The sequence below is a fragment of the Odontomachus brunneus genome, unplaced genomic scaffold, assembly GCF_010583005.1.
Source record: "Odontomachus brunneus isolate Ranch 3 - 2012 unplaced genomic scaffold, Obru_v1 Obru_scaffold_009, whole genome shotgun sequence".
Taxonomy (NCBI): domain Eukaryota; kingdom Metazoa; phylum Arthropoda; class Insecta; order Hymenoptera; family Formicidae; genus Odontomachus; species Odontomachus brunneus.
This window is the reverse complement of record NW_022639459.1, coordinates 1267211-1282895: the sequence shown is the minus strand read 5'-3', so window position 1 is coordinate 1282895 and position 15685 is coordinate 1267211. Positions and strand designations below refer to the sequence as shown.

At 41.4% G+C, this 15685-nt stretch overlaps 1 protein-coding gene across 1 annotated transcript in view; it reads left to right on the top strand.

Moving 5' to 3' along the window:
* Positions 1 to 553: 553 nt before the first annotated feature.
* Positions 554 to 15685, top strand: part of LOC116840375 (zinc finger protein 154-like) — a 17217-nt gene continuing 2085 nt past the window's right edge. Inside the window, exons 1-3 of the mRNA XM_032806994.1 lie at positions 554 to 638; positions 1938 to 2375; positions 14006 to 14218. Of these exons, the coding sequence (XP_032662885.1) occupies positions 554 to 638; positions 1938 to 2375; positions 14006 to 14218 (736 nt within the window). The remainder of the gene's footprint in view (positions 639 to 1937; positions 2376 to 14005; positions 14219 to 15685) is intronic.

Genomic DNA, 15685 nt, shown 5'->3' with positions numbered 1-15685 from the left:
AGTCCAGGAGGCAAATCTCTGTATGCGTCACTGAGGAAGACCCGCAAAGTCGCCTGTCATTGCCCGGACATAACGAGCACGAGAAGAGCGAAAATCGTCGTGGAATGCTTCGAAGAAATAGTATTGTTAGAAATAAAAAAACTATAATAAAAATTGACGCTAGTATTGATATTTCCCTATTCTGATTCCAAACACTTATTTAAGAAAAATCTCGTGAAAAACTGACGGAATCGATTGTGAGTTTCAGGCGGAAACGTACGGTACTACGGACAAGCTGGAATGAGAATCTTTTCGACGCACCGAGGTGGGATATTAAGCTAACTTGGACAGATGTTACAAATGTAGTTCTGTAACAGGCTCTCAGATATAAACAATCAGCAAACAGAACAAAAAGAAAGTCAATAAGAGTCTGAGATCCGCTCTTATTGTCTTTTGCGCTATTTGTTCATAAGCTGACTTTGACTTGCCAAAATCATTCTGCTGAGTTGAGCTAACTCTGCGCCACAACGAGACAGTCTATCAGAACCACGCGCGACGTCTGAGAAAATGATCCATGGAGGATCTCGATCCTCATGATAGTCGCAGTCGCTCGACTATTTCCTCAGACTCGTCGATCTTCGCGAGATCTTTGCTGGGCGGTAAAGTTACAGGGAGTCGAATTTTACTTCGTCTTAGAGAGAATTCATATCTTAGCAGAGAAGCAGAGAACAGAAAAGCAGAAACCAATCAAGCGGAAACTGTCGACTACCACCTGATCATTAGCGCGAGTTCTAATTGATTTCTGCCTTTCTATTTTTCTGCTGAGATATGAATTCTCTTATGGCGCATTTCAGCATTACGGATCGCCCTCCGTCAGTGTTGGAGCATTGTCCGATGTAAATTTCAGTTGACCAAAGCAACCGTCGAATCAGTAATGAAGATCGATCAATCAATGTGTACGTAATCACGAATAATTGAATTGTTTGATGAAATTAATTAATGTACAATTTATCAAATCGATGTTTGATTAATAATTAATTTCATCGATTAATGAAATTCGTGACTACACATATGACGATTGATCAATTTGATTTATTGATTTGTCGATTATTACATTCAACTAAAATTCTCATCGGTTAATGTCCTACCCAAAAGAAAATAATCTCATTTTTGGCGGAATCCTCTTATATATATGTGACTTCAAGAGGATTCTTCTGAAACCAAAAGGGAAATATTCTAAACACAATATTGTTCCTCTTTATTAGAAGAGGAATACTCTTTCTGTGTTTAAAACGGAGCACACAGGAAAACGCAAGCAGTAAGGCTAAGGGCTGAATTGACTAGTCACAATCGATTATTTTGGACCGTGAGAAGAATCATCAAGACTGTGGCTAGCTTATTGCTAAAGTTGCACTGCGTTTTCCTGCGTGCTGCTGGACTACAAGTTTTTGCGGCGGTTAAAATACGGCAATACGGTGGGAAATAACATCTTGCAGCTACAGTTGTTCTTCTTTTGAGTATTAGAATATTTTTCTTTTAGTTTTAGAAGAATCCTCTCAAGGCCATAACGTAGGAGGACTCTGCCAAGGATGACATTATATTTCTTTGAGTGCAGCACTGCGTTCGACATTCTCAACTCTCACACACGTCCAACACGAGGACCTTCTTCGTGAAAGCAGCAGCGTGAAGGTCCCTATAAGTAGACAATTACCCCCCGGAGAGTCAGACCCCATCCCCGTTCCCAGTCCCTCCCGACACGCCACATGCTCGTTGTTGCTAAGCTTGAGATCTTGAATGTCTTTTTTGTTGGCATGGCCCGCGCCGTTGTAAAGAACAGTAACTACGTGTGCCCCCTCCCCGATGAGGAGCACACCCTCGCGCGCATCACCCCCGCCCCCTTCTCCTAGGCCCAATGATACTAATCGAGCCGTCGACCCGTCTGCTTGCGTCTTTTTCAGGTTTCTTCGCCGGGCTGAGCTGGAGCGGCGACGGCTCGCGACGCACCTCCAGGAGCGCGAGCATTGCGACGACGACGGCATCGTCGTCGTCGGCGACGGCGACAGCTGCGGCCACGAGCGAGGTGCCGGCACCGTTGGCGCCGCAGCGTCGCCCCCGGCTGCACTGTCCCTCGCGGCACGTCAACCGCAACAATAACCAGTCGATCAACAGCAGTATCTCCGGCCTGACGCACGACCGTCGGCACACCTGCTCTAGGTGCGGCAAGAGTTACAAGAACGCGTACATACTGAAGCGACACATGCTATACGAGTGCGGCAAGGCGCCCTCCTTCAGTTGCCCTCACTGTTCGTTTAGCTCCAAGTACGAGCGCAACCTGAAGGCGCACATCAACCATCGGCACGTCGACCTGCACCCAACGATGCCCGGCCTCGTCGTCAGTCAGCGAGAGACGCGTCATCAGCAAGGAAGAGAGTGACTCGTCGTGGTTTGCGTGATGCTTGCGTAGAGCGGGATTTGGAATCGGGCCCGACGATTCATGCGCGGAAGAAAACGACTCCGTTGGTGCAACTGAGTTTTCTGGTAGCTGTGGGAGAACCGGATGAAAAACTCAGTGGTGGGAACAGAAGGATTCCCATGTGAGGTTTCTACTCTAAGCAGGGGTCACTCTCTCGGTTACTTCAACCGCAGCTGAACGTTCAGACGAATGTTCTCGGTCGCAGTAACGGAGATATTATTTCCCGTCAGCGAGTTTCTCGTCTAGTCCCCGTGTTCGGTTGCACGACCTGAAAACTTCTCTCCATGTGCCAAATCGGAGTGCCAAAGTCGAGTGAGTCGGTCTCACTCCCCGCAGACTGTCGTTGGGTGAACCGTAAGATGAAGACTCGTCGTGTTTACTAGAGATGTGCGAACTATTCGAATTCGAATCGAATTTCACTTGATTCGATTCGACTCAAATCCGAATAATTCGAATTAAAAAGATTCAAATACAAATCGTGCCATTAACGAAGTATTACTAAAGGCATCCAGCCTTATGAGATTTAGCATGATTTTAAAAGTTTGCTATACATTAAGATTTTCTTCAAAAATATTAAAAGAAGATAATGACTTCTAGATAAACTCTTACCGACAACTGTCGAATTGATATATGTCGTTGCGCAGCTTTCAAGGCTGGAACTGTATTCCATATATGTTTATCGACTATATATATATATATCTTTTACCTTATAAAATCAATTAATGACAATGATGAAATTGATCACATGATCAATTTTATCTCTCTCATACTGAAGTCACTATTTTCACGTTGAATTCAATGGTTATGTTAATTAAAAATTCTTTCAACGATTCAATTCGATTTTATTCGATTCGATTCGGGTGAAATTTCATCGATTCGATTCGACATAAAAAATCTTTAATTCTCACATCTCTAGTGTTTTACAGAAACGTGAGGGGCGAGACAAAGAGTGCGGCCCATAGTTTGGCTCATGGTCAAAAGTTTTCAAACTTTTCTGGACTTGAAATAAAGTTTACAGTGCGTAGATTACAAATATGCAAGTGCCAAAGTGGTCGGACTTTAGGTTTCGGAAATATCAGCCATTGAAAATTGCACTTCCACGAGATGGCGCTATGCTTTCGCGAGAGGAAAGTGCAGTTCCTTTCGAATTAGATCGATCTGTATTATCTATCAAGATAATGAAGATCAGAAAGATATGAGGGTGTTTTGGCGCGCAATAACCGCGGCTGCAGTTCAACGCGGAGAGCAGTGGCGTCATCTCGTGAAAGTGGAATTTTTAATGGACCATATAACCTGAGGTTCGACCACTTTAGCATTTGCGTACTTGTGATCCACGCACCGTAAACTTTATTTTAAACTCAAAATGTTTTCAAAACTTTTTAGCCATGAATCTGAGCCAGTGGCCTATAAACACTTGGCCGTACTATTTCTCGGTTAAATAATTCAACGATCAACACTTCCCTCAGTTCCTCCTCGACAGGTCCGCATAAGTTGAGTTTTTTTCCTTTTTTAACACATCTCGATTACGTAGAGATGTTGCTAGAGTAATTTGCAGATTCGTTTTTTAACGCGCTCTAGAAGAGATATGCAACGATAACAAGCGAAATCGATGTCTTTTTTTTGTTTTTATTTAAGATTTTTCTTGTTTTTATTAAGATTCTAATTTATTCCTCTTTATGTCGAGTTGGGGACGGAAGATCGTGATCGCGTGCTATGACGTCGTTTTAATCGCCATACCAACTCGAGAAACGCAATCGAGATTTGCGTTCTTATAGCCAAAGCAAATGCCAAAGAAGTCGTTTTACCTGAATCACTTGAAATTTTGTTAAGTTTGTTTTATTTTTTTTCTTTTTTCTACTTCATCTACTGCTACTAAAGATGTCATCCTTCGTAATAAAGCTCTCACTCCGCGTGATATCGCACGGCGAGCAGTTCGCGGGAAGTAAGAGAGATGTGTTTGAGAAACATATATAAATATATATACCGAAACAGCGTTTTTGTCCGGAATCGGAACACTAGTGACGTGTGCATTACGTAAGACAATATGTATTTCAGTCGCCAGAAAGACTAAGATTTTCAAAGTCTTTTCGTTCGATGTTCATTTATCTCAGAGTAAGATTACGGCAAATTTCACTTTTGCCACTTGTACGATATTAGAAGGAGACGACGAAGTCGAGCGTTTTAACCAAGGAAATAATAAGTAAACGTTAAAAAAAAAAAAGAAAACATTAGTGATCCGCCATCGTGGCGTGAGGCTAGCACTTGTTGGATCCCATTTTAACAGTACTCGGGACGATTCATGTGAGGTGTAACGGATTATCTTTCTGGAAAAGTATTTGTAACAGGCAACACGCTCGTTTCACAGTGCTCCTTCTCAGTGCTGTGCTTCAGCCATGGACATAATATATATGGACTCGGAACGCCCTTCGTTCTGTCCTCTAATTAAGTGAAGCCAACATCTAGAAAGAGAGCAAGAATAGAGGGGCTATAGTTTTCTCTTTATTTTGTCACTTTTTTGTTGCGCGTGCATCCATTTCACGTTTCCATAATATTATAGAACGCAACACTCTGACTGGACTGGCAAGCAAAAGTCTTACTTAAATCTTATTAAAATCTTATTAAAATTCTGCACACTTTGTCTGAGAACAGAGGATCTGATGTACATGTTGGCTTCACTTTTCTGACTGTACGCGGAGTCTATGTATGTTGTGTCTATGACTGAAACCTCTCTTCGTTCATTGTCACTGATAACTTCGGAACAGAAAAGATGGGTCTGTAAATACTTCACACGAATCGTTCCGTGAGTAAAAGTGGATTAAAGAAGCGAAGTGTAAGAAAACATTGTTGAATATTTCGGACTTGCGGGGGAGTCACCAAAAAAGTGTGTGTGATTGAAGTCGTTTTATTTGTTGACTCGTTATTAGTCGCTTCTGCGTCGACGTGTATCTTAGCTACCGCGCGCGTTCTGTCGCGTCGCGACACTTCCCACTTGGTTCGAGCCGTACAAAACCGGAAGCAGCCTAAGTGCGCGAAAGAGCGAGAGGACACTTTTTTGGGACGTCTCCGAGTCCTCTGCAGATTGCTAAAAATTGCCCAATTATTTTTATACTAATTATAAGTGATTATAAGAGAGAGTTGTCCTAGTAGGTTCCGAACAGTCTAGGGGAATCTCATCTCGGCGAAAGAATGGCGAGATTCTCGGTGCAACGAAATACCACCGACATATGTATGTAGCCGGATACGTATGTTATCTATTTTAGCTCTCTAGTGCACAGCCTAGCCAAGGACTCCTCACCAAATCTAGTCAAGCCAGTCTTCTCACTTTCTTCTCCAGGCGGAAAAGTCTCTCCACGATCGGCGGCGAGCAGATCGTTTAACGGCACCGACAGCCAAAATAAGTCCGTACACGTGACGCTTTTACGTCAGTTCCCTCGCGGTTTCTTCTATTTATGCGAGAAGACGCGTGAGGGCAAGCTATGTAGCGACCACCCTTGCTTCTACTCTTCAAGTCGTTGCGACGACCACACGTGATTTCGAACTCTCCAGCTTTCACTTCTCCGAAAACGGGGATTTCCGTCGCAACCGCGCGGATTCGGTGCGATCTTCGCGAAGGGAATCAAATTGCGAAGAATAGAATTGAAATAATGTTACGCCTAGTGATATCTACGTCGAACTCTGTGCGTGCGCGCCGTATGTCCCGTAAAGAACATCGATTTCTCACATTTGGACGAGCGCATAAGCAAAATTATTGCAACGAAAAGTTCTTGTTCGACAGGTCAGAGATGAATCGTGTAATAAAGGTGCCTCGTGTAATAAGTAATGTCGAATTTTGCATAATGAGACGATTATGGTTTCGTGTCGTTATACAATCTCGAGGGGAGATCATAGATCAAAGTGGCGTATACGTCGTCTCATAACACATTGTGACGACATGAAAGTACAATCGTCTCACTTCACCCTTCAAGAATGCGAAATTACTTATTGCGCAACTCGACACTCTACTGTCAGTTACAAAATCGCGACTTACCAATGGCCGCGTTCAACAGAGAAAGCTGCTCCCCAACCGCCGTAAAACTCGTCCATCTGATTGGCGTACATATTTCTTGATCTTGACTGAGTCTAAGTGCACACACCAGACAGATTTACGAATTTTGCAATGGTTGCAAAGCGGCTTTCTCTGCTGAACGCAGCCATAGGTCAGATCTGACGCGGACACATTTCACTAATTATTTTGCTACGTTGCAAAGAAGAGTTCGGAGATATCAAGATTATCAAGATAAAGTGGTCCTCGTCTGTTTTAGAATTGCATGTAGATTGCGCACGAACTGACGAACGTACCGAACAGTCTCATCGCAGATCCGAAGATACGGTCGTTTGTCGGCGATTTCACATGCGACACTGCCGCTGTTGTGTGTAGCACCGCGCGACATTCGTTGGGTGTGTTCGTTCGCGTCTCTTTCTATCTGAATTAGAATCGTCTAGTCCTAGAGAACGGCCTAAGCAGGCCGCGAACTATTCTATATTATTAGGAGATGCACATACATACACACACACACACACACACACACATACATAAACGTACTCGAGATAAAGAATATATTTAAATCAAAAGAGTACATTGTATTGTATGTACTATATATACATCATATATACATTACACGTATAACGTAATAACGATAACTTGCAACTATGTACTACGATATAAATGATGAGTCATATACCGCAATGATCAAAAAAGAGTAGCTCCTACGCTTGGTCGGGACAAATAATTCGTTAAAACTCGTCACACACTGGGATCTACTTCGACGGGACGTCCGCGAACATTGCGAATATTTTCGATTCGCGTGCACACATGTAGCCGCAATTAGACACACGCACGTTCAAATCCGCATCAATGATCACTTCGCGCCTACGTCCTGCGCGTCGCGAGCGATCTGAATTCATTTTAATTTTAATTAAAAATTTATTGGAATATATATAAAAAATTCAAATTAATTAACATTAGTAACTAAGTAAATTGATTAATTGAATAAACAGAGTAAAAAATTTTTTTTGATTAATTAATTTTATCTAACTTCAAAATTTAATTAAAAAATTTTAGAATCTACGGTCGGTTTTCAATAGCACAGAACATGAGATCGTTGCCATTTTCGCGTACGATTCTCCGTCTTACTTCGGTATGAGGACGAAAATTCGGCATGCCGGTTGAAAGAGCCTTTTGAGCCTTTTGAGTCCCGTCGAAATGGATCCAATTGCTATTCCGTGTGCCATAAGATACACATAAAGCGAATGCGTACCGATGTAAATACCGATACAACGAGGCGACGCGAGGCGAGCGTCGTTTCGGACATGGCAGTAGAGAGAGAAACGTTCGCGAAAGAATGTACGATATGAAACTCGCGCGCGCGCGCCCGACATATGAGCTTCCTTCGATATCCAACGAATTCTCGAGAGGACACTCGAGCAAGGACCAATGAATCGACGAAGAACTGTCGAGATCTCAGCCAAGCCCGGCGAACAATCTTGTCCCGACCAAGGACCGAGTCCTTGAATTTTGTCTTAAGACGACTCTTTAGGAGCGCTGAAGACCTCTCGTATTTATTCTGATAGACTTAGTAAAGGATCTAGACGAATCTATCTGGTGTTACTCTCCTTCTCTCTTTCTCCTCTCGTATCTATCTTCTCGTATCTGTCAACTTTTTCTCTTCGTCCTAGAAATTCACGTAGCTTCAAGCTAAGCTCTTTCTCTTTCTCTCTCTCTTTCTCTCTCTGTTTCACTCACTTTCTCTCTCTCTCTTTCTCTCTCCTTAGTGCTCGGACAAGTCTCGAATAATCCCGATCTAGATCTAGACGCGTTTACGTGATCGATCTGTGTATCTGTTCGATCGCAATGATCTGCATCTACCGACTACTGTCTCACTAAACTCACACTCGGCTGTCCGATATCTATATTGAGAAAGAAATACTCGAGAATTTATTTGCGGGATATAAAATTCGTTCCTGCGAAATAGATGGTTTATTTCTAAGAAATAAAAATTTTCTTTTCTTTTCCCGTTAAACCAAAGTTTATTTCTGAGGAAGAAAATTTATTTCTGAGAAAGAAAATTTATTTCTGAGAAAGAAAATTTATTTCCGTGAATAAGATTTACGTTCCACAAGTAAATTTTCCAGTGCTCTTTCCTCAGCGTATTAACGATCGCGATCGCGTTCGATCGGTATTCCTGGCACGCGATCGAGTCCGTAAGGATCGCGCCAGCTCTCAGCTGACCGGCGCAGTTCGAACCACGATGACAAGATCGACGCGTGTGGACGAATATCGCGGGTTATTCGCGTGAGATATCGATCGGTACTGCTCGTGGTAGGGCAAACGCGACTGCAAACCTCTCAGCTTCGACGTGCTCCTCCTCGTTGACCTTGAAAATTTCGAAAGAATCTTACACATCCGGGCGCGATCTTGCGCGTTTCCGCTGACTCGTGGCGTCTGATGCTTTTTCTTTTCCTCGACTTTCTCCTCGCGGAAATCAAATTACATACTTATATAAGGCGATCCTCGCGTGTCGTCCAAATCGACTCCATGTGCCTAAAAATGTGATCAAAAACACACGCTGTTGCGAGAGGCGCGACGCTCGCGCGTCACGCCCTCAAGTGTCTAGGTTTCTTGTTGCGCGACGGGGACTCATTGAGCCTCTCGTACATTGTCATCCTTCCGTTTTAGGCGGAGGAGCGAGCGAGATCTTATAATATTCGACGTGTGAATAATTTAGAAGCAAACCGCGAGTCGTTCAACAATGATGTGTTTCAGCAATAATCAAAAGGAGTAGAATATTTTTTGCCACATGCCAGGCAACGGAAGTTGCACGTATATTTTTGACATCCTTTCGTATCCAGGCACTTCACGGGAACCTCCGTAATCAATACGCACGTAATCGAATTTTCTTTGTTATTTCTTGAAAAGTTTATGAATATTCGTGTGTATACGGGGTATCTGACGATCGGTGGATAAACGCTCGTATACATGTAGACTAGACCAAACTGAGCGCATAATGCCTCTACCATTTTGCAAGAAAACCCGTGAAATTTTGAGTTATTTATTCATAAAGAAGGTTGGTGAATAATCGCGATGCGCGACGTAATACAGTAAATACAATTTTTCCTTATGTGCTTGTACATTGGATCAGACTAGACAAGAAAGTCCTCCATCATTTTGCAAATCCACATTATTTGCAAAATGTTAGAGGACTTTTTTCTTCAGTTTGACCGAATGTACACTTGATTGCTGGTCGGTTCACACATTTCTTGTCGAATGAAATCGCAATGCCTCAAGTGTCAAGATTGAAAGCCACTGCCGACATATGTGCTCAGTAATCGGCTATAAATGTAGCGAAATAACGTTCCCCTAATTTAAAATAAATAAATAAAAATAAGTAAACGAATTTTTCCTTTCCCCAAATTTCACAAATATCACATTTTGTGCTACTACTTCGCAACTAGCCGATTACTATTGCGCATACTCGCCAGTAGTGGCTTTCAATCCTGACAATTGGAGCAACTTCTGCAATTTTTTCAACAAAGAATGCGCAAACTGTTCAGCAATCAAGTGTATCGATACACAATCTTCTTATCGTAATCGATACATCTTCTTTAATTGATGGTTCAAAATTTCACGTGCTTGTTCGCAAAAAGGCAGAATAATTTTCTATTCGGTTTGATCCACTCTTGTATATTTTCTCGCCTATCATCACAGACCCTGTATATTTCTGAGATGGATAAAAATTACCTCTTTTTTTATACACTATATGTGCGCGTTACAGGGAAATATCTTCCACACAGATGTGTGGCAGGCAGGAAAGTCCGAGAATAATTACGAAGATAAGTAAGCGATCCGCATTTGTCCGTTGTATTTTTTTTATATGCGTGCGTACGTGCGTGCGAAACACGGCCGGCGCGTTGAAGCACTCCGGTGTTTTTTTTCTTTTTTTTTATCGATCAACGCGACGCCGATTTCGTATGAAACGTGAAAGCGAACGGAATGTGTCTTCCAAGTTTTCCATGTTATCGAAGCATTAAAGAGCCGAAGTACAGCACGAGAGGGAGTGGTTGTACTTTTCACGCGATTTCGCGCTGGAGAACGCGAAACGGAAATAATATACACGCAGAGTGGTGGTGAAAAGACTGAAAATTAAACAAAAAAAAAAAAAAGAAAAAGAGATAGAAAAATCGTACGAAGTGAGAGGTATACATTTGTTATTAACACGTGAACGATGCGAGACGTACGTGCGACTGTATCCCATTGTACGTATACGCGAGCGATATGACGTTGCATTTCTCCTCCCGCACGCTAACGGTAAACTTTTCATTTGGAATTTTCCGTTCAAAGGTTCCGTCTCAAAAATTGATGCGCGATTTTCATCTCCACGTTCATCCACATATGTACAATTATTTTTTAATAATTTAAAATCTTTCTACTTTGAACTTTCAATTCGAAAGTTTCATATCAAAGATTGATGCATTTTTATCTCCTCATCCATCTATATACGTAGAAAATACATATGTATTTTCTAATGATTTAAAAGTATTCCTACAACGTTACAAAATGCGTGTCCCATTAATCCCATTAGTTGATTTTGCAACAATTATATTAAAAAATATTTGATAAAATAAAATTTGCAAGTTTACCACCGGTTAACATCAAAATTATAGAACAGAATGATAATCTCTGATAGTAGATCGGCGCACAACCGATAAGAGATTCCGTTATCGTGCGAGGTGCTAACATTGTAAGCAGAGGACAAATTGTAATTAACATGTGCGACATACGCAAGCGTTCGCGTTGATTTTGCGATTTTCGTGCCAATATAAGTGAGGCCAGCTATGCAATACTCGAGTCATCGTGTAAGCCGACGAATGGCTGTACACGAGATGCCTATAGAGTTATTTTGAAGTCACCTTATATATATATACATATATAAATATATAAAAAGATGAAAGAAAAAAGAAATATATATATATACAAAGAGAGAGAAACAAAGATTATATATATACACAGAGACACATAGATACATGTACACACACACACACATACACTCAGTTACAAGTAAACATAGAACTACACACACGCGCAACTGAATATGTAAATATGCATCACGGGATATACATGTACGTGTGTATGTGACTCTCAAACACGCGGGCGGAACAAGTCAACAAAGGGGCAAGTGCGAAACCAAAATGATACCTCTAGTTGTTAAGGTGATCGACGATAATAATTAGTACGTAAGCGTTTCGGCTCCTTTCCTTGTTGGGAGCACTTCCGGACACACAGTTACATAAAGACAAAAAAGTATAAATGGGAATTTCTCGTAAGCCCCATGTACGATGACCTTCGATCTCCGTGACGCGCTCGATAACGACAAAGACGCTTAATTACGTCCGTATCGTGAGACGTTAGTAGTTTCTGTGTCACTACACTTTAGCCGGATTATCTCGCGTGCATTTACGTCGAGATATCCTCGAGTCGATTCAGGTGTGTTTCCCGCTCGTTTTGTCCATCTGTGTTACAAAATTACGACGGGTGTTTCCGAGGAATCCCCATTCAAAGAATGGCGATATGATATTACCGGGTAAACGACCGAGAAAAACAAAGCATTGCGTAACGTTGTTCATTAATGTGTAATACTTTCGTTATATATATATATATATATATATATATATATATATATATATATATATATATATATATATGCGATTTAATATCGAGGATCCCGTCGGTTTCAGGGGTCGACGACGCGCAATTATTTGCTCGCACTTCACATGATTCAGATCTGTGTTTCATTTTAAGATGTCTCTCTAACGCAGCCCGCACAGGTGCCAAAATATATTGCCGACCCCTGCATTACGTACTCAATAAGCATACACGTATGTATTCTCGATGATTTTAGATCTTCCTTTCTGCGCATTTTGAATTATTATCACAATTATGGGTGTACCACTGATAACCGTTGTGTTAGCGAGGATACTCGACAGATAATAAAGAAATGAATTTAATTATTCAGCCAGATATAAATGTCACTCGGTGTGCCGCGGCGCAGCGTTTCGAGTTTTCTCATCGTCAATTCACCTTCTCCCTCGTAATCTGTGTGCACCATAAACAAAAGAGAAACGAACCGAATGAAATCCGACGATCCAAAATATCGAATTGATGACAGAAAAAAATACTTACATTTCATTTACAATGCAAACATCACAGACAGTTTCTGTGTTTGTTACAGGCGACGAACACACTGCGAGCGTTACAATGACACACAAAAGTTGCGCATCTTGCGATTTTTCGTAAAGAAGTCTCGACTTGATCGAACGATTATACACGAACGTGTTCGCTGTTTGTAGAAAGGAGTATGTTGAAAACTGAGCGAAAATGGAACCGGGAATTGATGGTTTTGTTCGATTCTCTAACGACAGGTGACACATAGAGTCAATTTGGTGATTATAACAGTTAAAATGGGCAGCGAAATTAGTCATTTCTTTAAAGTCTAATGCCTACGGAACGTAATTTGTTTTTTTTGCAAGGAACCATGCATATTCGTTCTGTAGAAATAAATGTGACTCTCGGCGTGCTCCGTTGCGAGCTTGACAATTTTTCGAGACAGATTGGATGTTATTTTTCAAGCATGTTTCTAGGATTTCAACACGGTTCGTCCAATCCGATAGACCGAACGTCAGCTGACGTCAGTTATATATTTGACAGTTTGTATCGGGATCCTAGCAACACGCTTAGAAAATGACATCGAATCTGTCTAAAAAAATTAACCGTCAAGCACGCCAAAACTCAAATTTCTCGCTACAGAACGAACTTAGCAACAGGCATGGTTCCTCATAAGAAAAAGAACTTCAAATCACGCTCCATTGAGCATTGAGCTTGAAATGATTAGTGGCGCAGCTCAGAACAGTGGCACAGCGCCCGAAATACTTGGGACGTATTTCGACCACTGAAGTAACCACATATCGGCCTTTGAGTCGTAAAAGAAATAAAGCCAAGTTAGAGGCCGCGATTCGAATCCACGTGGGCTGACTGATGGATAGCTACTGCACCACCAACACGTTCGAGTCTTAACTTCGTTGACCATCTTGACTGTTATAACCACGTTGACCTTATGTGTTACCTATCGTTGGAATCTCGACAAGGAGAATCGAATGAAACCATCAATTCCCGGTCCTATTTTAGCTCAGTTTTTAACACATTCTCTTCCGATAATTGTGTTGCCACTATAGGTACCTGCTTGCGCCATTCACGACGTTACAACCCAGCGGCCGAAGCAAGATATTTGTCTGCACGTCATGCCAAATAAATCGAACGGGTTCACGTAAATTGTACCTCGTAACGGCGACGGGGTTCTTTGGCGAGACGAAGGAGAGAGAGCCCCTTCTTCCGACAACACGCTTCAGCGATCTGTCAATCGTGGCAATTGAACGATAGATTTCTTCCTCAACTGCCATTTTCCGCGCGCGCAAGATTTGTCGGAGATTGTTCTCACGTGCAACGGATTTGTCTGATTGTAGATCGCCCGTGTCGCCGTCAGTATCCACATCTGGACTACAACAAGCCGTTCGTGTGCGACCGCTGCGGCAGGAGGTACAAATTGAGGTGGTCCCTGCACTGCCACAAAAGGGACGAGTGCGGCAAGGAGCCGCGTTTCAAGTGCTACTATTGCAATTACTGGAGCAAAATACGATCGAATTGGATCCGCCACGAAAAGATCCACACCAATCCCTGCAAGCGGGGACGTGGCAGAGCATTCACGACGCTTTGAAATTCGCTGGAGGAGTCGCGGAGATTACAGGGAATAGCGCCTTGCAACTAGAGTCTTCTCTGTTTTTCTTCTTAGATGTTAAAATATTTTCGGCTTTAGAAGAGTCTCCTTGAGATAATATATAGGATGTCCTAGAATTTTTGTAAGAACGTAGGACGGATTGAGATGAACATAAAAGTCCTGTATCATTTTGCGATATTCGCAATAATAGTCGAGATATTAATTAAAGAAGATTGGTTAATAATCACGTGCGATATGATAAGTTGTAGTGGCGATGTGTGCTGTTGTGTGCTTGTATATTAAGTCAAATTAAACAAAAAAGTCCTTTATCATTTTGCAAATAACTATGTAGATTTTTAGTAATTAATGAAAGAAAATTGTTACATAATTGTGCACGATAATGCACAAATCTTCTTTAACTAATATCTACAAATCTATGTATCAATCATTTGCAAAATGGTGAAGGATTTTTTTGTTTAGTTTGACCTAATGTATAAGTATACAACGGCAGACGGAGCTACTCTACAACTCGTCTACCATATCGCGCGTGATCATTCACTAATCTTCTTTAATTAATATCTCGAGATTTATTATATAATATCATATAATATATTATATAATATTTATTATATAATATCGCGAAACGGTGTAGGACTTTTGTGTTCACCTCAGTTCGTCCTACGTTGCCATAAAAATTACGGAGGAGAGTCTGGAACATCCTATATATGTAAAAAGGACAATTGGCTTTCGAAAACTAATAGAAGTAATCGCTTTAAGTAATCACACACAGTCGCTTAGGTGAGATCTTTTTTCAAGTGAAACTGGACGGTAGCGAATTGAAATCTTTTGTGCAATCGCGTATTCACATGTAGAGATATTCTACTTGCGATTAGCACGAGCGAAAATCTAAGTGTTAGACCAAAGTTAATATCAAACCAAAGTTTAATATGATAGAAGTTTTAGTTATAGGATTATACCGTACGACAACATAATCAGATGCGATGATGTTAATAAAGACAACTCGAATTGTCTCTTTTCATGTTAGAATTTCAGAACTGCAACACAGAAGAATTGTTCATTCCAGTGTTCTTTGGATTTATCAAAATTTATTGCAACTGCTAAAATAACTGTTAAAACTTGTAATGTTAAAGTAGATCTAGTCGATACGAGGTGTACTTGACTGATATGTTAGTACTTTACGGTGCATAAGAGGCAATAGTGCGACTTTTCGTCCGAGGCATTTACTTCTACAAACATTGTAGGAATAAAAGGAAGATACATCTCTCTGTAAATATGGAATCTTGAAACCCAATACTCCCTTGTCCAGCTTCTCAAACGTTTTCGTCTATATGTTATACATTAGTGCCTCGAAATATACTTGTGTGTGTGCGCGTGTGTGTGTGTGTGTGTGTGTGTGTGTGTGTGTGTG